This window comes from Mandrillus leucophaeus, unplaced genomic scaffold, assembly GCF_000951045.1.
Source record: "Mandrillus leucophaeus isolate KB7577 unplaced genomic scaffold, Mleu.le_1.0 Scaffold109, whole genome shotgun sequence".
In the NCBI taxonomy this organism is placed as follows: Eukaryota; Metazoa; Chordata; class Mammalia; order Primates; family Cercopithecidae; genus Mandrillus; species Mandrillus leucophaeus.
In genome coordinates, this window is record NW_012099098.1 from 1108101 (window position 1) to 1131836 (window position 23736).

Genomic DNA, 23736 nt, shown 5'->3' on the forward strand with positions numbered 1-23736 from the left:
TGAGATGGAGTCTCGCTGTCACCCAGGTTCAGTGGCGTGATCTTGGCTCACTACAACCTCTGCCTCCCAGGTTCAAGCGATTCTCCTGCCTCAGACTCCCAAGTAGCTGGGATTACAAGTGAATACCACCACGCCTGGCTGATTTTTGTATTTTTAGTAGAGATCAGGTTTTGCCACGTTGGCCAGGCTGGTCTTGAACTCCCGACCTCAGGTGATGCGCCCACCTTGGTCTCCCAAAGTGCTGGGATTACAGTCGTGAACCACCGTGCCCGGCCAGCTTCTCTATTCATTGGAGGATTTGAGTGACATGAACAACTAAGGTTTTCTTTTTTTGAGACAGAGTCTTACTCTGTCACCCAGGCTGGAGTGTAGTGGCGTGATCTCAGCTCGCCACCACCTCTGCCTCCTAGGTTCAAGCCATTCTCCTGCCTCAGCCTCCGGAGTAGCTGGGATTATAGGCACCTGTCACCACGCCTGGTTATCCACTTAGGTTTTTGAAGGGCCCCTAGGGCTTGGGGTGGAGAGTGAAGGGAAGCAGGGGGAAGTTTAGGTCTTGCAATCGTCCAGGTGAGACATGACACTGCCTGTGACCGGTGGCAGGGGTGGAGGTTGGGAGAAGTGGCCAGAGAGCAGATCTATTTTGTGGGTGAGGCTGACGGTATTTGCTGGACTGCCCTGGAACCAGAGGGAAGTAGAGTCAGGTTGACTACAAGGTGTTTGGCTTAAGTTCATAGAAGAAAGGAGTTGCCATTTGCTGGCATGAGGAAAATGGAGCAGCAGATTTTGGGAGGAAAATGAAGGGTTTGGCTTCTGACTCGCTGTTTAAGTGGATATGGATTTCACAGTTGTACTGATGAAGCTGGAATTGGTTCAAGTATAAAAGGAGGGTCATCTAAATATAGATATTGAAGGTAATCCTCAGTGAGATGAGGTTACTGAGAGGGTGTGGGGAGGCAGGAGCGGGGTGAGGCTGGGAGGGGCAGCTGGGGGGAGGGGAGAGAAGCCCAGCGATGTCCTTGGTGTCTCTGTGAAGACGGCACTTCTGGCGGAGGGACAGACACCCCCCCGCCTGAGACAGGCTGAGGAACAACCCTACAGCAACTCAGGGCACTGGTGACTTTGTCAGAGCACCCCAAATCGAACAAACACCCACTAAAGAGGGAGTGCCTCTAAGAAGCCGAAAGGGGGCGCCACCCAGGCTGCAGAGGGGAAACGTTTGCGCTCATTTTCTAACATGTCAACAACCCTGGACCACGCAGGGTCCGGGGTGTCAGAAAAATACTGGCTCTGTCATCAGCTTTGAAACAACTTTATTAGAAGGCTGCTTTAAATGACAACTTCCAACTTCCATTTCTTTCTTAATTTGCTTTTTGACGATTCCAGTTATAACTATATATGTTCATATATAACAATAATTTTTGCATTGATCTTTGCATCCTATTGAAGATTGAAGATTTCCTCATCAGGCCATTCTGGTGGAATGGAAGTGCAACCGTGACGTCGCCAGTTGGCCAGCATTGTTGAGCAAGGGCGGCAGAAGGCTGGGAGGGAGGGAGCCAGCCCCCCACCCTCTCCTCCAGCCCCCGCCCACCACAGATTCACAGTGAGAGGCACCTCACTGCCTTGACATTCAGAAAGTGTGAAATAAAGAAACCCTCGCAGTGCAGGAAATAACTGGATTCCACCTTCAAGGTTATTGAGGTTCCTCCCTCTCTCTCCAGGCCCCTAGTCAAACCCTGAAATCCTAAGGCTTAGGGAAAGCCCTTCCCCAACCTGCCAAAGGAAAGGACCCAGGGCTGCTGCCTTCTGGCCGCTTTTCTGCCTTCAGTCCCATAAGGAATTTCTCTGGACAGACGTGATTGCGGCGGCCCAAGGTCCCCCTTCTTCTTCTCTTCCCACCCCACTGGGTGGGCTTGGAAAGGTACAATCAACCATGAACATAAATATGAATAAAAAATGAACTTGAAAATGACAAGCTATTAATTAAACAAATCTATAAAAATAGTTAGGACATAACTCTGTTCAAATAAATACAAAATAAATAGGTTCCAAGCAGTGACACGAGTGGAATGTGAGGCTGGTCCCGCTGCGCCCCCGCTGGGGTTGGACAGGAACCCCCAGGGCGTCAGAACAGACTCTGAGCAGTCAGCCAAGCTCCCTGCTCCCTCGTCTTCCTCTGGAAGTACAGAAGTCGCTCATTTGGCTGGTCTTTCTGGACAAAACCCTTTTCCCAACAATGCATAATTAAGGCCTCCAACACCTTTTCCTTCCCTTGCCAGAACACGCCAACGCTCTGCCCTTCGCCCTCAAACACAGCGCTCCACTGCCCTCGTGCCACAGTGGGGACAGTGAGTTTGGTTCTGAGGTGGTGCCCATCCTGACGGGGCCAGGGCCGGCTCAGAGCACCATAAGCCCCAGCACTTGCCTTCTGTGCAGCCAGGCCAGGCAGCCCAAGCCCCATGCACTCCCATGCATGCCCAGGAGTCCCAGCCATCAGCAGGGCTCAGATGCCAGTGAGCGCCAAGGCCAGACCCTTTCCTCTTCCTTGCACAGCCAAGTTGGCGTCGATGCTTTAGGTTGGGAAGTCAGGCCTGGGAGGCCACGTGACCTCACCTTTCACCATGGACTACGGGGTTGGATGAGGGGGTGGGATGTGGGCTGTAGCCCTCCTCCCACCTTATTACATCAGCTGAGAGGCAGGAAGCAGAGGGCACAGGGAGATGCACGGCAGGCCAGAGGGCAGGGGCCGTGGCCAGCAGCTGAAATGGAAGAACTAAGCCAGCCTCCAAGCTCGCTATTGGCAGGCACTGCAGAAAATGTCCTGTTCCTACACATGTGAGCCTGGAGCCTGCTAGCTCTCCCCACCCTCCCTGGGGTGCATCTAGGGTTTTCACAGCTTGGCTCGAGTCAGCTTAGTGTTGGCACATTCACAGAATGAGATGGCTGCATACCCCGGGCTGTGGCCCAGGATCAGCGAGTCGACGGCGGGGCCGCCCTCCCCCCGTCACCGCGACTGCACGCCCAGGGTGATCTTCAGGTTCTCGTAGACCACGTAGCTGATGCTCACGGCTGGGATGACCTTCATGAAGTTGGGGGCCAGCCCCCTGTACAGCCCGAAGGCCCCCTCGGTCCGCAGGATCTGTTTGAAGAGGCTGCTCATGGTCACCTCCGGAGCGCCCTCAATGGAGGCTGCAGGAGGGAGGCCACCAGTCAGATGCTTCTCTCCGCACCCTCCGAACTCCCAGGGGACTGCCCAGGGCCAGCCTTACCTTGTGCCTGCATCCGGGTCCTAACTAGGGCCAGGGGGTAGCTGGCCAGCTGGCCACAGGTACTGGACATGGTGCCACAGGCCAGGAGCACAAACACACCGGGGTCCGCACTGTTCACTGCATAGCGCTGCAGCCAGGCATTCTTGAGCGTCTAGAAGGGGAAGGGAGCATGGGATAAGCCCCAGGAAGGGCTAGCGAGGCAGCAAGAAACAGGGGACTGTTACTGGGTCCTCAGGCCACTGGAACCCAACTGCCGGGCCCGGGGCCTGGCTGGACTCCTAGCCTGGCTGTCCTGTTTCTGCTGTCACTGGGAATTCCAGGACAAGGTAGAGGGAACACCGCCTACCCCACACAGAAGGGCTGACTTCTGGGGTCTGTCTGGAGTGTGCTGGGGCCTGCAAGCCCCTAGGGGCCACCCTGCTCTGGGGATCTGCCTGCTGAGCCCCTGGGGACGCAGAGCCTGGATGCAGGGCTCACAGGGGCTGCCAGAGGCAGGCAGGATGAAGGAAAGTTTGCAATAAACACAGGAGCCGGAAGGAGACGCAGTCTTTGATGCAGTTTCCTGCACTAGGCATGCGTCCGTCAAGGAGAGAGACAGCAGGCGGAGGTGTGCTGGGAGGGGGTTTCTAAACCTGTCCGGCTTGGGCCGGGGCCTGAGCCCTCTTGGGCCTCACCTCATAGACTGCGAGGTCGATGCCGGCATAGGGGATGATGCCCAGCATGTTGGGGACATAGCCTTTGTAGAAGGCGGCCACCCCCTCTCTGGCCAGGATCCTCCTGGCGCAGTCCAGCATTCCTGAGTACTGGCCTGTTTTCCGCAGTGCCATCCGGGTCTTCAGGACCTGCACAACAGGAGCGGCGGGAAGCGTGAGCACAGCCTGCACCTCTCCCCAGTCCCGTGCCCACTGCCCGGCCCAGGACCCAGGTGGCCCCTCACCTCCATTGGGTAGATGCTGCTCTGGGCGATCGCCCCTGCCAAGGACCCTGCCACAAGCCTCTCGTGAATCCTCAGAGTCTCCTGGTCACTACCAACAAGGCGCTTGATCTAGAACCAGGAGCAAACAAACCACCCGATATACCCAGAGGTTGAGGCACCTGCTGCCGCCCCTCCCTTCCTCCTGGAGCCAGGCAGTCTCAGCTGAGCCCTGGAGTCCCCGGCACATTTTATGCTGCCCAGAAATGTAAGGAACTGGTGGCGAGCCCGGGCCTCCCGCCTCGCCCTGCTGTCCCTGGGGTACCATGGCTGGCTCCAAGTGTCAGGGAGCTCAGTCCAGGGAAAGCCAGCAAGTCCAGACAGTGAATAGCCACTGGCTGGTGACCCTCCCTGAGGAGCTGGGTCCTCACCTGCTCATAGGCCATGAATTTGATGGCTGATTCGGGGGCAATTTTGAGGACATTGATGCCATTGCCCCGCCAGAGTGACCTGGCCCCTCCTTCTCGAATCATCTGAGTGAAGCCGCCAACGATGCCCATGTTGTTGCTGCGCGAGGCATGGACCTGGGAGGGAGGACCAAGCAGTTAGACGGACCCGGGGGGGCCATAGGCTGCCTCACCCAGCCAAGAGCCTCTGCTGGCCAACTGGCTGCGGCCAAAGAGAAGGCTCCTTCTTCTGTGAGTTTTGAAGATGAGCTTGGAATCACAAGGTCAAAGTAACCCAACACGGCTCAGTGAGGTTCAGCTCCATTGTACTGGGTATCTATTGGTTGCCAGCCTTGTCCTGAACATCTCCATAAAGATGACTTAAAAAAAAAAATCAAGGTCGGGTGCGGTGGCTCATGCCTGTAATCCCAGCTCTTTGGGAGGCCGAAGCAGGTGGATCATTTGAGGTCAGGAGTTCGAGACCAGTCTGGCCAACATGGTGAAAGCCCGTCTCTACTAAAAATACAAAAGTTAGCCAGGCGTGGTGGCAGGCACCTGTAATCGCAGCTACTTGGGAGGCTAAGGCACGGAGAACTGCTTGAACCCAGGAGGTGGAGGTTGCAGTGAGCCGAGATCGTGTCCCTGTACTCCAGCCTGGGTGACGGAGTGAGACTCTATCTTAGAGGGGGGAAAAAAAAAAAGGGCTGGGCTTGGTGGCTTACACCTGTAATCCCAGAACTTTGGGAGGCTGAGGTGGGCGGATCACATGATGTGAGGAGTTCCAGACCAGCCTGGCCATCATGGAGAAACCTCATCTCTACTAAAAATACAAAAATTAGCCAGGGGTGGTAGCGTGTGGGTGTAATCCCAGATACTAGGGAGGCTGAGGTGGTAGAATTGCTTGAACCCAGTGGGGGAGGCTGCAGTGAGCCGAGATCACACCACTGCACTCTAGCCTGGGCAACCGAGTGAGACTGTCTCAAAAAAAAAAATAACAATAATAATAATTTTTAAAAATCGAATTTTTCATTATAAAAAAAACTTAAAACATATTAAAACAATGATCAAACCACAGCCAACCTCTCTCCTGCTGCCCCACCCATGCTGGTTTAAAGGCACATCCCAGGCATTTGATTTCACCCAAGGCCTGCTTTCAATCTCTACAACATTCCTGACAATTCTGCTAAAAAAACAAAAGGATGAGGCAGTTGTTCAAGCCCCTGTTTTCACAGAGGAGGGGAAGTCCTGGGAGGGAAAGGGGTTTGCTCAAGGCCACAAGAGGAAGGGAGGCCGCTGTGGTGGTGCCCCGGGCAGAGTCCAAGCCCAAGGCGCTCAGCCCTGAACCACCTGCTTCCTTTGTCTCTGTGCGACACAGCGAGGCCCAGCAAGGCAGGCGGGGGAGGGAAAGGAGGCAGCTCGTCCAAGCTGGGCTCCTGGCACAAGAAGTACTAGGTACGAGCAAGGGGATAGGTGGTGGCCAGTCACCATTCAGACATCAAAGTCCACCAGTGTTGTCGTGTGGGTTTCACAATTCTGCCTTGACATCAGCCCAGCTTATCTCTGCTGTGTGGACATGGATTTGCGTACCTGGCCAAGGTAATGGTGTGGCTTCCCACTGGCATCTGGGTCAGGTGAGGCTCTGCTGACCCCACTGTGGGGTAACGTACACAAGACATGCTTACAGAAATTGGTTCCTGCCTCACCCCAGTCTCGGTAGCTTCACCTGTCCACATTATGCCCCTGTAATGTGATGCCTCAGATAAAATTAGATCCGCTCTGCACAAAATGTCACCTAGAGTGACATTTTGGTACCCCCTGTCTGAGCAATAATTCCAGTCTAATTTATTGGGTTAGAAAAGTCTGGGCCCAAAGCAGGCACCAGCCAGAGAAAGGGAAAACTAGCCAAGCAGCATCCCCCAAGTGGAAACTGGCCCCTCCAGGGCTCGGGGGCCTTCTCCCTACATACCTGCATGAGCACCTTGAGCCTGTCCAGGGGGGCCGTGCAGGTTCTGGATACGGCCCCTGCCCCACCTCCTGCCACCAGGTGTCTCCACCACATCCCCGTCTGCCTCTCCTCCACTGTGAACTCATCGGGGACCGTCAGATTCTCACCCACATCAAAGATCTGTGAGGAAAGATGGCATAAGCCTGACTCAGGACCCTCGGGGCAAGGCTGCTGGCACCTGTCGCCTTCTACCCTCCAGCATGGCTCCAGGCCAGGGACCACAGGACAGGGAGAAGGCCAACGATCCTGGGTGGGAAGTGGACTGGGGCCTTCACCTTCACTCTGAAGATAGCAGAGTTCTCACCCCAGCTGGGGGCCTGGAGAGAACCTCAGCTGAACACAGCTGGAAGGTGCCAGGTACAAAACCATTCACCGGCCCTTTGCAAAGCTTCCAGGGAGCTCCTTAAGAACAGCTCACAGACCTGTGTGAGATCGCCAAGCTGGCTGCACTGAAGGGATCAAGCTGGGGTAAGAGCCGTCTGAAACCTCATGTGTAACCAGATCACGCTGGCAGAACATTATGCAAGGCCTCAGCAAACACGAGGGCTCGCTGCCTGCGTAACCTCTCTCCGGGTGGCATCCGGGCTGATTAGAGCCACCTCTGCTCTGATCCCAGGGCTAAAGGCCAGAGCTCTGGGCCAGCTGCTCCCACCCCTGGAGGTGTCCACTTAATTTCACCCAACAAGCCCTGGTCTGGCACTGTGAGAGGCAGGTGAGGAGCCCCTCTGGCCTCTCCTCCTGGAGGGGACTGTCCAGGGGGACAGGACTGCACACCAGGACTCAGAGAGGGACATGCCAAGTGTGAGGGGCTCAGGGCCAGAGACCAATACAGACTCACATTTCCGAACATGAAACCACAGGGGGCAGCGGTGAAAGGGCAGCAAGTGTGTGCCCGTGGGGACACCTCACAGCTCTGCCTAGGTGCTCTCTGTAGAGTAGCTTCTGCCTCGGCCCCCTCCCACCAGGGGAAAGGGTCATACCAGCTTTGGCAGAACAGGCAGCATCATGGGAAGGGTGTCTGAAGTGGCCCATGAGCAGGAGCACGTGGGGACGGGGGGTGTTCCTGGAAGACGACCCCCGTGTGTGTGAACAATGGGGCTGTTCAGGCGGCCAGTGGCCAGAACAGGGGGAACATGCGGACAGCTCTACTCTCCCTCTCTGAGTCCTGCTGTGCAGTCCTGTCCCCCTGGACCATCCGCTCCAGGAGGGGAGGCCAGAGGTGCTCCTCACCTGGCAGAAGAGGGGACAGTCTCCTGTGGAGGAGGGGGCGGCTGGAAAGCCCTAGCTGCACTCTGGGATGGGGACAACTGGGTGACTCGGGGCCAGGCCCTGGGAGCAGGTGAGGGCCCCGGGTGTGTGGGGCTCACCGTGGAATGCTTCCAGTAGAGGATGATCTCGGGGATGTTTTCCACGGGGTGCAGGAGGTGGTAGTCTCTCCACTCGTTCCAGTCGATAGTCATCGTGCCGTTTTTATCCATGCTGCGAGACAGAGGCGAGGCTGCCCACCTGCCCATCCGCCAGCTGCGTCCCCCCACCTCCCAGCGAGCCGAGGGCAGGCACCTCGGATGCCCAGAAACCACACGAGGCGCCTCTGCCCCCAGGTGAAAGAGCAGGGGGTTACACACCCCACTCAGCACAACAATGGCAATATAATGGCCCACAGGAACCCCATTCTGATCAGGCATGGAAGTCAAGGGAGGCAGTCACGAGCGACACGGATACTTACTAGGTGACAGGGCCCCAGAAATGGCCCGTTCGTATTCTGACAGACAGACAAAGGATGCGGAGGAGAGAGGAGAAACAACACGCATAAGTGCTCGGAGCCATGTTAGTGAAGCAAGCACACACCCAGAGACGTGGGCACAGCACGGCACGAGACGAGCCCCACAGCAGCTGAGCCCGCGGCTGCTGTCCCCGAGGACCAGCCAGCGTTCGCTCCACAGGGTTTTGGGAAGGTCCAGCCAGGACAGACGGCAACTCCCAGGGCTGCTCCGTGAGATTTCCTGGCAGCCACCCCTCACCAGGGAGCTATCCTGTGGGGCAGCGCCTCTGACTAAATTGTTAAGCGCAAGTTACTAGCATGGGGAAGAAATTCACCTGGGATCGAGGCTGCAGTGTGAGCCCCCTGCCCTGCCCCCACCACACACAGGTGCTCTTTGCTGGCCTTTTACCTACTTGAACCACCCCCAAATTAGTTTTCCCTTCATGGGCCGCTGGCCGATGGGCAACATTCCAGGTGATCTGTGATTCTTCAAATGAAAGCTGGCCTGCAACGCTGGGGAGGGGCTGGCCTCCCGCAGGGGTTACTTATTCATCCTTTCTTTTCTTTTTTTTTTTGAGACAGAGTCTCGATCGGTCACCCAGGCTGGAGTGCGGTGGCGCCATCTCGGCTCACTGCAAGCTCCGCCTCCCGGGTTCACACCATTCTCCTGCCTCAGCCTCCTGAGTAGCTGGGACTGCAGGTGCCCGCCTCCATGCCCTGCTAATTTTTTTGTATTTTTAGTAGAGACGGGGTTTCACCGTGTTAGCCAGGATGATCTCGATCTCCTGACCTCATGATCTGCCCGCCTCGGCCTCCCAAAGTGCTGGGATTACAGGCGTGAGCCACTGTGCCCGGCCTACTTATTCATCCTTTCAAACCACGAGAAGGCCAAGTTCAGAGAAACAGGGTCAGCATAGGGAATGGCATCGCAGGGTTAGTGTCAGAGCCTTCCTTTCATCACACTTAAACCAAACACAGAGGCTGGCTGAGCACTCACCTCTTGAGAATTTTTTCTGCCTGCTGTTCAGATATCTTGACTCCCAAGTCCCGCAGGGACTGCATGATCTCCTGTGCGTCGATGCGTCCTACAAGAAAAGAGGCCGTGAGCAGGAGCCAGGCGCACAGGGAGGCCCGAGGCTGGACCGGCTGCAGCTCTGAAGGCAACACTTACCGTCATTCTTTTTGTCCAAACTCTTAAACACCAGCCTCAGTTTCTTCTCATGATCTTGGAGATAATGGACAAATTCTTCAAAGTCTAGCTGCCCATCAAGGTCCTTATCTCCAGCTTGTACAATTTTCTAGAAAAGAAAAGTAAGGTTTTGTCTTTTGGCTCCTGGACCAGCCTTTCCTTGTCCCTTGTGGGGCCCCATCCCCAGGCAATGACTGCACTAATCCGTGAGCAGAGCTGGCCCCAAGGACTCAAGATGCTTCTGCTCCACTCCCAGAGCCACTATGGCAATTGACTCACATGCCAGAGCCACCACCTAGAGCCCCAAGTGCTGGCCAGAACCCAGGCAAGCGCCAATCTTGTCTCCCTCCCAAGCAGAGAGGAAACGAGCAGCCCAGGAAGAGCCCTCTGGACAGAGGCCAACAGGGCCAGCTGGGCACTTTGTCAGTCTGAAGACCCGCGTGCCGCACAGCCAGGGTGAGCAGTGTGGCTCTGCTGCAGTGCCGTCCCTGGGTCCCTGGACCCAGGCTTCAACCACACACGCTCCCTGGTGAGACGTGGGGATGGCCATGGAGTTTTTTCCGACAGGAATTCTGCAGCTCGCTGTTTCCCTCCTAAAACTGGCATTGGTCCAAGAATAATTTGGTGGGCAGGGTGAAAATCGGGGGCAGAGCCAGACTCTGCCACAGCACCCGAGGCCGGGGAAGTATAAGGAGCCAAGGGCATGTGTATGATGGTACTGCCAGTCCCTGCTCTCAGGGAAGCCAGGTGATAGAGCCGCCCTGGCTCTGTCAGTCAGTCACTGAAAAGCACTTTAGTGTCCCAAGAAGGCTTTGAGAGACTGTTCCTTGGCAATGAGGTTCCAAAAGTAATCCCTCCACCCCTACCTCCCAGGAGGTGGGCTTTGTTCAGCAGTTGTTAATGGTTGTGGATGCCCAGCAACTGGGACTGTGCCATGAGAGCGCACATTTCCCCAGCACCTAGCGCGGGCCACAGGGCGTGCTAAATGCTTTACTTTTAGCAACCCACTAACCCCTCGCAAACAGCTCTAGGAGGTAGGAAATGTTATTTCCCCCATTTTACAGAGAAGGAAACAGGAGTTCCGAGAGGCTAAACATTTACACAAGGCCAGACAGCTAGGGAAGTGGTGGGCAGGATGCAAGTCGGGCCGTGGTCCTCCCAAGCCGCCTCCCTGCAGATCCTGCCACCACCCTCAAGGCTAACCTCCAGAACATGGGGAATGAAAGTGAGTCACCCCAACTCAGCAACGCCCTGAATCCAGAACCCAAAACTGGAACCGAGACTCTCCCAAGGAAGATGGTATAGTCTTCCTGTGTCCCCCGGCTTTCTCACTGGGAGAAATCAACGGACAGCCAGCTGGGGTCTGGAACTGGATGGCCCACTGGCTAGCTCACATCCTCAAAGGATCACCACCGCGCCTCTCTCTTAGACACATTACTGATGGTGCCTTGTGATTCCTCAGCTGCCAAGGGTGCCAGGGGCAGGGAGGCCTGAACAGATACCCCATGACAGATACCCCATGACCTGGCGTGCTCAAAAGGCTAATGCGAGGGGTGTGGCTGGAATGTGGGACAGATGCTGGTACATATTTTATCTTCTATCTGAGGTTACATTTAACTTCCTGTGGACATCTGTGCTCTCAGCCAAGAGTGACATAAATCACCTATACAGTGACTGCTCCAGATCTCTAACAGGAATGGAAATAGAGTGGACAAGCCATTTAGGCAGCAGGTGAACATCAGGCATGGAGCCCTCTGGGACCCAGCCACCTGCACTGCTGCCATGGTGAGCCACATGCCTCCCTGGGGTGGGTGCTGTCGCACAGACACCCAGAGCAGAGGGTGTGCTCACCGCAGCTGGCTTCAACGCATTCTCAAAGTGCTTGCTTCTGCTTCACGGGGCCTGAGTCTCCTTCTGTCTCCTTCCTTGGATCTGCAAATCCCCCTCGGTGCACAGTGGGCACTGGGGGTAGCAGGGAAACTGATTAACAGAGAGGCCGAGGAGGCAAGGGGCCTCTAGACTCTGCAGTTCGGCTTCCCCACCTTCAGGGCGGACACAGGCCCTGCTCCACAGGGATGTCTAAGGGTCGAGAAGGTGGGAGGCTCCCTCACCCCCACACCAGGGATGGGCAGCTCCCCCACCAGCACCCTCAACTCCTGGGCCTCCCTGCCTTCTCCTCCCTTGCACTATGGCCTGGCCCCCCAGACCCCTTTCTGGCTCTGTACTTCTCAGGAACACCCGCCTCATTCCAGCAAAAGGAATTTCCTTTCTGAAAGTCCATTTCTCACCACAGCCTTCGCTAGAATTCCAGCCTTCCCGGGAAGTCACGTGAAAACCAGTCACTACTGTGACGTACACGTGCCGGCCATAGCCACATGACAATGGGAAAAAACTCCTACATTTCAGACATTTTTTCCTCTCGGTGGGGGATGGTTCATGCATGCTCAGCCATTCACTCAACAGATACCACTTGAACGCGCCTCTCCCTTCTGCATGGTCACCCCACAGACCTGCTTCCACTGGCGGTAGGTGGAGAACTCCTGGGAGGGGATGAAGACGCTGAGCTTGAAGATGGACTTCAGCTCGGCAGGGAGCCCCTTGGACTCGAAGTACTGGAACTCGGTCTGGGCCTCCCCGATGACCGGCACGTACAGGCACAGACAGAGCATGTTGGCAGCCTGCTGGGTGCTCCACTGCCCTCACCACTGGGAGCAAGTTCCCTAAATGCTGCCGGTCCCAGGGAAACTTGCATAAGACAAGCCCGGCCTCAGCTGTCATTGGCTGCTTAAGCCCTGCCCTTTTACTTAATTGAAAAAAAGAAAAAAACCCTCCCACGGCAAGTCCTGCCAACAGCCAATGAACACAGAGCCCGGGGGAGAAGGTGGCATCGGGTTGCTCAAGTGAGAGGCACAAAGATGAGGGTTGACGTCACCGCTCCCTCCCTGCAGTTAACTCTTGGAGAAGAGGCCGGGTGGCGCGTTCTGCCTGCCTGGGTACCAGGTACAGAGCCCAAACAAACCTTCACCCTCTGGCTCTGGCTGCCAACCCCTCCAAATGAACAAACAGCTTATGGCCTGTCACACGTGTCACACAACACACGTGTCACACAACACAACAGTTTTCTCCTTTTAGTAAATCATTCCCAACTGAAAAATCAGTAGATGGAGACAGAGCTGATTGCCACAGAAAACGGGCCCAGTTCAGCTGTGAGGACAGGAGGCTGAGGGGTGGCTGAGAGCCAGGTGCCCAGTCACCCTGGAAAGTGGACCCCACCATGGGCCTGTGTATCCCACAGGGGAGCTGCCCTGGCCACACACGGCTCCAGGCACAGTTCTAGCTGGCTCCTGTTCCAGGGACCTGCAGCCCTCCACAGCCCACATTGCATTGAAACCTCTTCCAGGCCATTCTGCAGTGTGAGCACCAGCCTTCACCTAGGGGCCCCAGAGTGCCCAGGAGCTGACACGATGGGGTTGGGAAGAGGACACCATGCCGAAGGACCCCCCAGAAGCATCAATCTGGGGTCAGCCGAGGCCTCACACGAGATCCACAGTCTTCAATGCCCACGTCCACTCAGAACACGTAGGAGCCCAGTCTTAGTCACAGCCAGAACTTTGCTGTTCAACACAGAAGCTTTTTAAATGTAAAGTCATAGCCAGGCGTGGTGGCGCACACCTGTAATCCCAGCTACTGGGGAGGCTGAGGCACGAGAATTGCCTGAACCCAGGAGGCAGAGGTTGCACTGCGCCAGGATTGTGCCACTGCACTCCGGCCTGGGCGACAGAGTGAAACTGTGTCTCAAACAAAAAAGTAAATTCATTAAAATGAAATGAAATTACAAACTCAGTTCCCCAGGATAGCCACACGTGGTCACTGGGCATTTCTGCCACCACGGGAACGTCACTGGGCAACACAGCTCGAGAACGACTCTTTCGGCACAGGACGATTCTCCGCAGGTCGGCCTGAATTCTCCACTCATTCCTTCCCCCCAGATTCGTGCTGCGGAGGAAGAGACCACGTCACCAAGATGAGAACAGGCTCAGTCTCACCCTTGTTCCTTCTACAGCGCGCCACTTCCTAATATAGACTACATCTTCCCACTACCGGGATGGATAAAAATGGATAGTTATTACTTGGGGATCACAGAAGTAAAAGGACTTCTTAATGCACTAAAAAGCTTGTTGTTAACTTGTAAAGAGGGTATTACAAGATGTTGATACTAACACACAACATTATGAAGCAGAGATCATGACAAGTGATACGACATTTGGGCCCTTCGAATGGAAATCTGATAACGAGTCTGTGAGAACAGGTCTTGGGCTACCCTTGCGACGGATCCTATGAGGTCACACTGGATTATCCAGGCAGATTCCTGCTCAGCTGCCACTAAATCCATGACACTCAGCTGTCTCTTAAGCTGCCCAATCCAGAATGTTCTGCCTTGGGCTATTTTAACACGTATCTTATCTCTACCACCAGGGTCCTTGAAGGTAGAAGGCTCTTGCTTCAAACCCTTGAACCTCCTTGTCTGGAACTAACCTTTTGCCTTGATCAAATAAGGTGCTTCATGAATAGCTTCCAATGAGTGAATTAGCTCAGGGGGCCTCTAACACCCCAATAAACAAACTCATAACCATACTTGATGAAGGCCTATTTTTCTGAGCATCTGCAAATAGAGTTGTCAGGGCATTATACTCCAATGAACAAGATAATGTATCATTATTATTATTATTATTTTTGAGACAGACTCTCACTCTGTCACCCAGGATGGAGTGTGGTGACATGATCTTGGCTTACTGCAACCTCTGCCTCCCAGGTTCAAGCGATTCTTGTGCCTCAGCCTCCCAAGTAGTTGGGATTACAGGCACTCACCACCACACCTGGCTGATTTTTTTTTTGAGACAGAGTCTCGCTCTGTCGCCCAGGCTGGAGTGCAGTGGCCGGATCTCAGCTCACTGCAAGCTCCGCCTCCTGGGTTCCCGCCATTCTCCTGCCTCAGCCTCCCGAGTAGCTGGGACTACAGGCACCCGCCACCTCGCCCAGCTAGTTTTTTGTATTTTTTAGTAGAGACGGGGTTTCACAGTGTTAGCCAGGATGGTCTCGATCTCCCGACCTCGTGATCCGCCCATCTCGGCCTCCCAAAGTGCTGGGATTACAGGCTTGAGCCACCGCGCCCAGCCTAATTTTTGTATTTTTAGTAGAGACTGGGTTTTACCATGTTGGCCAGGCTAGTCTCCAACTCCTGGCCTCAAGTGATCTGCCTGCCTCGGCCTCCCAAAGTGCTAGGATTACAAGTATGAGCCACTGCGCCTAGCCTCTATTATTTTATTTTAAAGGAGGTTCACATTTATAAACAAAAGAGCTGAACCTTAAAATGCTGGTCTTTAGGAATGCTCATTCTATTTTATAAAATGAGATGTTGCCCTATTACAAAAAAAATGCTGGTCTTCCTTTGTTAAATTATTGTTTGCTTCTGAAACTAAATTACACAGATCTGTTGAGTATCTCATTTTAGTGATGACTGCAGTCATTCTAATACAAAAAAGCAAATATTTTGATGAATAAATTCAATTGAAGATTTCATTTTCTAATAAAGTATATTTTAAAAATAATTATGGCACATATTACTGTACCATTGAGTTTTATAATGTATCTAACAAAAGAAATCTGAGAAAAGATTTGAAAATGATACTAAATAAAAGTGAAACCTGTGTTCTTCTTTTTTCTTTCCTAAGATGGAGTCTTGCTCTGTCACCTAGGCTGGAGTGCAGTGGCGTGATCGTGGCTCACTACAACCTCCACCTCCTGGGTTCAAGCGATTCTTCTGCCTCAGCCTCCCGAGTAGCTGGGACTACAAGTGCCCACCAGCATACCCGGCTAATTTTTAAAAGGATTCTAACTTATTTGCTGCTGTGACTGAGTCCCATGGAATGTCTTCATTGGATAAACTTCAATTGGCGTTTGCTTATTTAAATCATCCATCTTACTGAGTTTCACAGGTAACTCAGGACTCCATTTTCATATAAAAATGGAGAATTCTACCCAAATAAGACAATCTCTAGGTGCTAGTGCCCAGGACAACTGCTCTATTCCTGGAATTGCAGACTGTGGGGGCCTAGAGGGGCTCTGGGATCATCCCTTAATCTCCGAGTTAAGTAAACAGGCCTGGGAGAGGTGACCTGATTTGCCCAATTCCCAAAGCCTGTCAATGGCAGGGCAGGGCCTTGCACCCAGGGTTCTTGTTACAATATCCACTTCAAACAGCACCCAAAACAGATTTTAGTATTCAGTTCCCAAAGGATGCCGGTAAGCCGGACACTGGGAATGACAGTAGGTGATACCTCATACTGGAAGGCGGCAGGTGTGTGGGAAAGGTGTAACTTGAGCAAGTTGAGCCCTAGTTAAATACAACCAAAAACGGTGTTTGTGTCACAGCTTCTGAACGCCTCTATGAGAACTAGATTATGGAGGAACTAAAGCAGGCCTCGGGTTTTAGCCCTGATGCTTCACACCGGCCTGCTTGGCACTCCAAGATCTGGGCACAACGCGCATTGTATGTGATGCCTCACTGCTTTTTATTATTCTGACTGTGTGGCACAGACCCTCATCGGTTTCAGCTCCTCCGACGTCCATTCCTATGACTAGTATTCGGCAACAGTGACAGCAACACTAGGACCCTTAGGATTCAGATTGCAATTAATCTACAAAGTAGCAGTTCCTCTCCTGAGCATCTTCTCACAGCAAATCTGCCAACGCCACCAAAAGTTTTCCTGGTTCTACCACTATGTTACATGCCCGAAGAAAGGAGGTGCTTCAGGTAAGGGCCGGAATACCATGAATAAGAACAGGGCAGGTACAGTGCCTCTGGGAGTGTAGCATTAGGTCAGAAAGTTCCTCTCCCTCCTCTGCAATGACTCAGACTTAGCCAGAAATATTAACATGTGAGGGAGCTTTGCCAGCATCCAGCCGTTCAAGCCCCACCCACCCTTAAGGCTCTCAAACCTCATTGGCGGCTGTGGCCACAGTGTCATTTGATGATCAGGTTGCCATGACAGCCTAGTGTAGCCGGTTTCCAATGAAACCTGCCTACACTTGGCAGTTACACACACAATGAGCAAAATTCTCTGTGCTTCCGAGAAGACAGCCCCTCAGGATTTGAAAGCTTGCATGCCGCTGAGGGCACCTCCCACTCCAGAGTAATGGCTTTCTTCTCCAACTGAAGATTAACTGTAAGACAAAGATAAAGGGAAAAACTGGAACAGTTCCTAGAATAAAAGCTTGCAGGAACCTCACTCACTAGCAGACATATTTAAACAGGGGAAGTGAGAGCAAAACAAAGTAGTGCTTCTGGGATGCTGAGAAGACCGAGAATCCAGGTGAACTTTTCTTTTTCTTTTTTTTGAAACAGAATCTCGCTCTGTCACCCAGGCTGGAGTGCAGTGGCGCAATCTTGGCTCACTGCAACCTCCGCCTCCTGGATTCAAGCGATTCTCCTGTCTCAGCCTCCCGAGTAGCTAGGACTACAGGCACCCGCCACCACGCCCAGCTAATTTTTGTATTTTGAGTAGAGACAGGGTTTCACTGTCTCGAGGCTGGTTTCGAACTCCTAACCTCGTGATCTGTCCACCTCAGACTCCCAAAGTGTTGGGATTACAGGCATGAGCCACTGCGCCTGGCCTAAAGTAAACTTTTCAAAAACGTTTCCAAAACATTCTGGGGGTCCTTTTTGTGATTTGGTGAGGCCAGCCCCAATTAGCCAGTGATCACAAACCCCAAACACCTTCAGAGCACTGCTCTGGAAAAGGATGCGGGCCGCATCCATGCTCCTGTTGCTCCAGTTCTTGATCTATCTGCTTTGAGAGTCTATCCTTTCCAGATGTGCTTTCTCTCTGGCTTCAAACCCAACCAGCTGCTCCATATCCCACTTGGGGCTCCCCCCATTTGCAGCCAGCTGAACTGTCTCTCTGTGGGGATCAGCCAGTAAAAGGTGTGGGTCTCTTGATTCTGCAGGCCAGGAACTAAGCTGCTCAGAACAGACAGTCCTACCCTGAGGCAGTCCCTGGAGGGAGAGCTGGCAAGGGGGTATTGTATGATGCTGAAAAATAGAGCAGCTAATTGCTAAAGACAAAAATAGGTGATTTTAAAAGGCAGCCAGCAATTCGAGGTAGTAATAAGGCAAGCAGGTCTACAGATAAAAGTTCCTCACAAAGCTAGTGCCACAGCCATTCCAATCTTGCCTAAAACAATCAAAAGGTAAAAAGTGACACCCTCTCTTTGCATATTAAGCACGCACATCTCAGGCATAACAGACTCTGAGAGACCCGCTGCTTTGCTCAGAAGGAACCCATCAAAGACTAAGACTTCTCCCCAGTGCCCACATGACTGCAAGTGTTATTACATCAAAAGTCTCTAGTAGCAAAGGCAAAATGAACTTTTATTTCTTAAATGCAGCAATTCAACTTAACATTTCTGTGGTATCTACAATGTGCCAAACAGGGCAGAATCTCCTTTTCTTCTCTGATTTTTATCCTGAGTAAAAAGATTCAAAATAACCAAAGCTCAGGAGGTGAACAAGGTCACTCCTTAGGCAGGGAGGAGAAATCTGAGCCAAATGGTGAGTTCCTTTCTAATACTGAGCACTCCATTAGTCTCGTTAAAAACCGCTTTCCTAAGGAGACAACCAGGCAGCACAGGACAAGGATTTGGGGGTGAAATCTCAGCTCCACCTCTCTTTAGTTGTTTAACCCTGGGCAAATAATGTAACCGTTCTGCCCCTCAGTTTCCTCATCTACGAAATGGGGATACTACCACTTACCTTGGCTCTTGTGAGGATGGTAACTCAGGCTCTGGGCTCAGGAGGGATGAAAGACCCCAGAGTTGGCAGACATGCAGCCGCCGCAGTCATTTCCAGAGGGGCACCAGCCTCTGCGCCTCATGACTCCAGCCTCTCCTCGGACCCAGTCTTACGCCTTCACTCTTCCTCCCAGGCCCAAAGGAGAGATGGGTCGGACCCAGGCAAGGGGACTGTGACCTTCAGGATGCCAAGACCACCCCCACAGCTCCAAGCAACTGGGTTCCAAGGTCGAGGCGCACTCTCGCCCCTTTAGCTTCGCCCTTCCTGAGCTGTTCAGATAAGCTAAGGCACACTTTCACAGTCTGCCCCTCACTTTCAAATGGCCTTCTTCAGCCAAACTAACAAATCCTAAAGCAAATCTATCACAACCTTCCTTCCCTCAACAGCCACACTGGGGTGATTGCAGTGGGTAATGCAGCTTTCACAGGGGCCACAGAAAGATTTTAGATTGAATTTGTGGGCTTCCTCATTGCCTACCACTTCTCACTGAACCCCAAACTAACGTTATGAGTTCTCCCTTCCTCCCCACACTCGTTTTTTCCCCCAGGAAAATGATCCCAGACCAGGCCCTAAACTAGGAGGTCCTCTTGAGGCCAACATTACCTTAGGAAACTGCTCTGCAGGTCCAACCACCAGCAAAATGGTGGGTCTCTTTTCCGTGGCCTCAGCCCTTCCGTCCTGTTTCCCCAAAAAGCTTGCCATCTGGTCTGTCCGGGCAGGGGCTGGGGTGCCTCTGACTTCATGATCGTCCCCCTCTCTGGAGCCTTGGCACCCAGCCCTGGGGAAAAAGCTAGCTAGGAAATGCCACAGCATCTGCAACATCACAGTCTCCTCCAAACGCCTCCGATGGTGACTGTTCACTTTTGAGGGATGTGACCACAATACCAAGGCTCTCTGGCTACACAGCTGCTGGGAAGACTGGCCTGGGAGTTCTCAGGCTGGAAGCTCTGCATGCAGGGGCGGTTTCCTGCTTTTTCAAATGTGCTAGCACTGCTGTCGTGCCCGGCCTGAGAAGTAGCTCACTGTAAGGGAGCCTTGCCGGGCTGCCGGCAATAAGGAGAAAGCAGCTGGAGCTTCTTCAATAAAAACTCACTTCTGCAGGTGATGGTGAGCAAACGTTTGGCTTTTTTAAAAAACAACAACAAAAAAAAAGGAAAACGCCACAGCCAAGCAGACCACTCCCAGAGGCAGCAAGCAACTTCGAGCTCCCAGTTATTCAGCTGTCCTCGCTCATCACCCAAGCCGAGGACCCGAGCATCCAGTCTGCATTCTCACTGCAGCAGAGCCCGGCCAATCACCTCTGCCGACACTACCAAGTTCATTATCCCCACCAGCACCAGCCCTCCAATCACAGGCAGCTGATTGCCTGCATGAAGCCCGGCAATTCTGCAGGGAGGTGCAGACTCAAGCTCCAGATGAGGCTCAGCTTACAGAATCCACTCTGAGCTGGCTCCTTAGCAAAAGTAACTCCGTGTCCTCCACCCGGGTTGCTTCCAGAAGGCATTCACCATCAAGTGCAACATCATCAACAGTCCTTGGCAGCACGTCCTAAGAGCATTCTAGAAACATTTTTCCTTGTTTCAAGATCCAGTTTTCTCCAACAGAGCCCACGCCATATCACAGCAGCTACTTCTGCTGCGTCTACCTCCAGAAGATGAGCTGCCTCGGGGCAGGGACCAAGTCACAGATCTTTCTGCCCCTAGGACTAGGCACAGATTAAGTCTGTAGACTGAACTGTGTAAAAGGTCATAAATAAAAAGGAATTAATCTTTGGTCATTTGTTTCTTAGTTTACTAACAGATAAAGGCACTGGCTACTGTCATCCCTCACTGCGGTGACCCTCTCATAGTGTTCACAACCTTTACTGATTGATTGATTAGTTGATTGATTGAGACGGAGTCTTGCTCTGTCATCCAGGCTGGAGTACAGTGGGTGGCTCTCGGCTCAACGCAACCTCCACCTCCCGGGTTCAAGCGAATTCTCCTGCTTCAGTCTCCCGAGTAGCTGGGATTACAGGCGCCCGCCACCATGCCTGCCTAATGTTTGTATTTTTAGTAGAGACAGGGTTTCACCGTGTTGGCCAGGTTGGTCTCAAACTCCTGACCTCAAGTGATCCACCCACACCTTCGCCTCCCAAAGTGCTGGGATTACAGGCGTAAGCCACCGTGCATGGCCCCACAACCATTATTTTAAAAATACAAACACAAAGCTGGATGTGGTGGCTCACGGTTATAATCCCAACACTTTGGGAGGCCAAGGCAGGCAGATCATCTGAGGTCAGGAGTTCAAGACCAGCCTGGCCAACATGGTGAAACCCCGTCTCTACTAAAAATAGAAAAATTAGCCGGGCATGGTAGCAGGCGCCTGTAATCCCAACTACTTGGGAGGCTGAGGCAGGAGAATCACTTGAACCCAGGAGGCGGAGGCTGCAGTGAGCCAAGATCGCACCATTGCATTCCAGCCTGGGCAACAACAGTGAAATTCCATTAAAAAAAAAAAAAACAAAATAAAACATAAAATCAACTTGTTAAAAGACAAAGTATAGAAGAGAGGGGATTGTGTGCTGCTATTTATTCCTAGCTTGTATTTGTGAAGACGGCCTCTGGAAAGACAATCAAATTGAAGAGAGGGTGTGCGGCAGGGAGGGCACTTGGGGCTTTGAGAGACGAAAGGCAGATGAGAGACGTGTTTTCACTATCCTCTTAAATCTTGCGAAACTGAACCATAAGCATGTATGACCCAGACATACACACATACACACGTAAATAAAACAATTATTGAAAAAGAAGGCCGAGCACAGTGTCTCACACCTGTAATCCCAGTACTTTGGGAGATGGAGGTGGGCCGGCTGCCTGAGCCCAGGAGTCTGAGACCAGCCTGGGCAATGTGGAGAAACCAGCCTCTACAAAAAGTAAAAAAAAACCAGCCAGGCACTGTGGTGCATGCTGTAGTCCCAGCTACTCAGGAGGCTGAGAGGTGGGAGGATCACTTGAGCGTGGGTGGTCCAGGCTGCAGTGAGCCATCACTGTGCCACTGCAGTCCAGCCTGGGTGACAGAGTGAGACCCTGTCTCAAAAAAAAAAAAAAAAAAAGACGATATGGAGAGAAAGCAAGATGGTTGAGATGGGGTTCTAAGGCTTGTTCTGAAAGCTGAAGGAGCCTGTATCTGTTGCCCTCTCACTAGATAAACAGAACTTGTCCAGAAGCAGTTTTGCATGTTGATTAAATGTACAGTCTCTGGAGCCAGACCCCAAATTCCAATCCTGGCCTTCACTTATTAGCTGTGTAGTCTTGGCTAAGTTACTTCAGCTCTCTGTGTTTCACTATCCTTATGTGCAAAACGGGGTTAGTACTTCATAGAATGGGTTAAAGACTAAATTAGAGAATATATAAAGCTCTTAGGACAGTACATGGAGCTATTAGCTATTTTATTATTATTATTATCTACAAAATGATTGTGAGTCATCCAACTAGGTCATTTTAATACTAAAGAAGAGCCAGTCCACAGCCAAAAACCCTAAGGAAATAAAAATCCTTTGGCCAGGAGTGGTGGTTCACGTCTGTAATCCCAGCACTTTTGAGAGGCCGAGGCGGGTCTTTTGAGCCCACAGTTTGAGACCAGCATAGCCAAATACAATGTGACTCTGTCTCTACAAAAAAATCAAAAATTAGCCGGGCATGGTGGTGCGTACCTGTAGTCCCAGCTATGCGGGAGGCTGAGGTGGGAGAATCACCTGAGCCTGGGAAGTGGAGGCTGCAGCCTGGGTGACAGAGTGAGACCCTGTGTCAAAAATAAGTCAATCAATCCTTTAATGAATGTGAACCCTGTTTTTAGGCACAGAAAGTCTGGCCAGATGGAAGGGATAGTGATGTTTTGGCCTCCCATCTACAGACGTAAGAGAAATCCCTTATTTAGATTACCGCTTTTTAATTTAATGCACTTCCTCCTACCACAGAACTGGGTTATGAGTTCAGGGGCTTCCAGCCAAGATGGGACCAAGTCACCTTCCTGCCTACAACTACAAGTGCAGACAAAACATAGAAAACCATCTTTCCCAGCCACTGGACAACAGGCTAAGGACACTGATTCCTGAGAAATGTATACAAATGAAGCCAGGAGCGCTTCCCATTGCCCCAGCTTTCTGCCTGGAGCTTCCAGTCTAGGTGCAGAGCGGAGAAGCCAGGTGGAACCCAGCAGCCTCCTGATGTTCAAGAGATGGGGCTGGGAGGCTGGGGAGGCCAGGCCAGGGCAGCTGGAGTGTGCAAGACAGAGCACTGGAGAGGAGGGAGCTGCACAGAGGGTGAGCTCCCCCAAGGGTCCCCAGGGAGTCACAGCGCATGGGTGGGAGGAACCTACCTGAGCATGGAAAAGAACCATCCCAAAGGATCACAGGACTGGGAATAGTCCCGTTCCCGTCAGCCAGAGTGGAAAACCTCAGAATACAGGCAGGTTTAGAAAGAGCGCTCAGAGGATTTTGCCTCTACAATGAGGCAAAGCCAGCCCTTGGCTAAATGCTGTCCTTGTTCCGCCCAACAAAGCAAGCCCTGCAAGGGTCAAACTACTCCAAGATAAAGCTCAAGAATACTCATAGGAATACACTAATAACCAGCACCCAAGAGGGTGAACTCCAGTAAAAAAATGAATAGGAACTACAAAGAAGCAGGAAAAGACCCATAATGAGGACAGAAATCAGTAGAGACTGAGCAGAAATGATAGACTTAGGACTCAGGGACATTCAAAATGATCATAATTGTACTTCCTATGCACAAGAAAGTAAAGGAAAGATCAAGTATGTCACGTAGAGACTCCGCAGATTAAAAAGCCCCACCTCAAACTACAATGTCTCAGATGAAAAATGATTTTAACAGATCAGACACTGCAGAAGAAAAGATTAATAAACTTGAAGACACAGCGATAGAAACTTCCTAAAATAAAACACAGAGGAAACAAAACAGAGCATAGGTGAGCGGTGGGATGACCCAAACAGGTTAACACCCATAGCTGGAGTCCATGGGGAGGGGGCTGAAAACATAATTTAAAGAAATAATGGCCAAATTTTTCTCCACATTTATTGAAAGCTACAGATCTACATATCTAAGGCGCTCAACAAACCCTTAGCACAAGAAACATCAAAAAACCTAACTCTGACACATCACAACTAAATTTCAGAACACCAGTGATAAAGAGGAAATCTTAAAAGCAGACAGAGAAAACAAGACCCATTACGTACAGATAAGAATGACTGGGTTCTGGCTGGGCGCGGTGGCTCAAGCCTGTAATCCTAGCACTTTGGGAGGCCGA

The 23736-nt window shown here is 52.2% G+C and overlaps 1 protein-coding gene across 5 annotated transcripts in view; it reads right to left on the reverse strand.

The window, feature by feature from the left end:
• Window positions 1-2846: 2846 nt before the first annotated feature.
• Window positions 2847-23736, reverse strand: part of SLC25A25 (solute carrier family 25 (mitochondrial carrier; phosphate carrier), member 25) — a 53887-nt gene continuing 32997 nt past the window's right edge. Inside the window, exons 1-11 of one of the 5 annotated variants that reach the window (XM_011988051.1) lie at window positions 19039-19664; window positions 9567-9693; window positions 9393-9480; window positions 8360-8395; window positions 8001-8112; window positions 6595-6753; window positions 4614-4766; window positions 4207-4314; window positions 3944-4111; window positions 3270-3420; window positions 2847-3189 (exon numbers count right to left, since the gene is read on the reverse strand). In XM_011988051.1, coding sequence (XP_011843441.1) covers window positions 3005-3189; window positions 3270-3420; window positions 3944-4111; window positions 4207-4314; window positions 4614-4766; window positions 6595-6753; window positions 8001-8112; window positions 8360-8395; window positions 9393-9480; window positions 9567-9693; window positions 19039-19257 — 1506 coding nt within the window. In that variant the 5' untranslated portion in view covers window positions 19258-19664 and the 3' untranslated portion in view covers window positions 2847-3004. Of the gene's footprint in view, window positions 3190-3269; window positions 3421-3943; window positions 4112-4206; window positions 4315-4613; window positions 4767-6594; window positions 6754-8000; window positions 8113-8359; window positions 8396-9392; window positions 9481-9566; window positions 9694-12094; window positions 12519-19038; window positions 19665-23736 lie in introns of those variants that run through there. The other 4 variants (XM_011988036.1, XM_011988060.1, XM_011988068.1 and 1 more) reach the window with 4 other exon arrangements.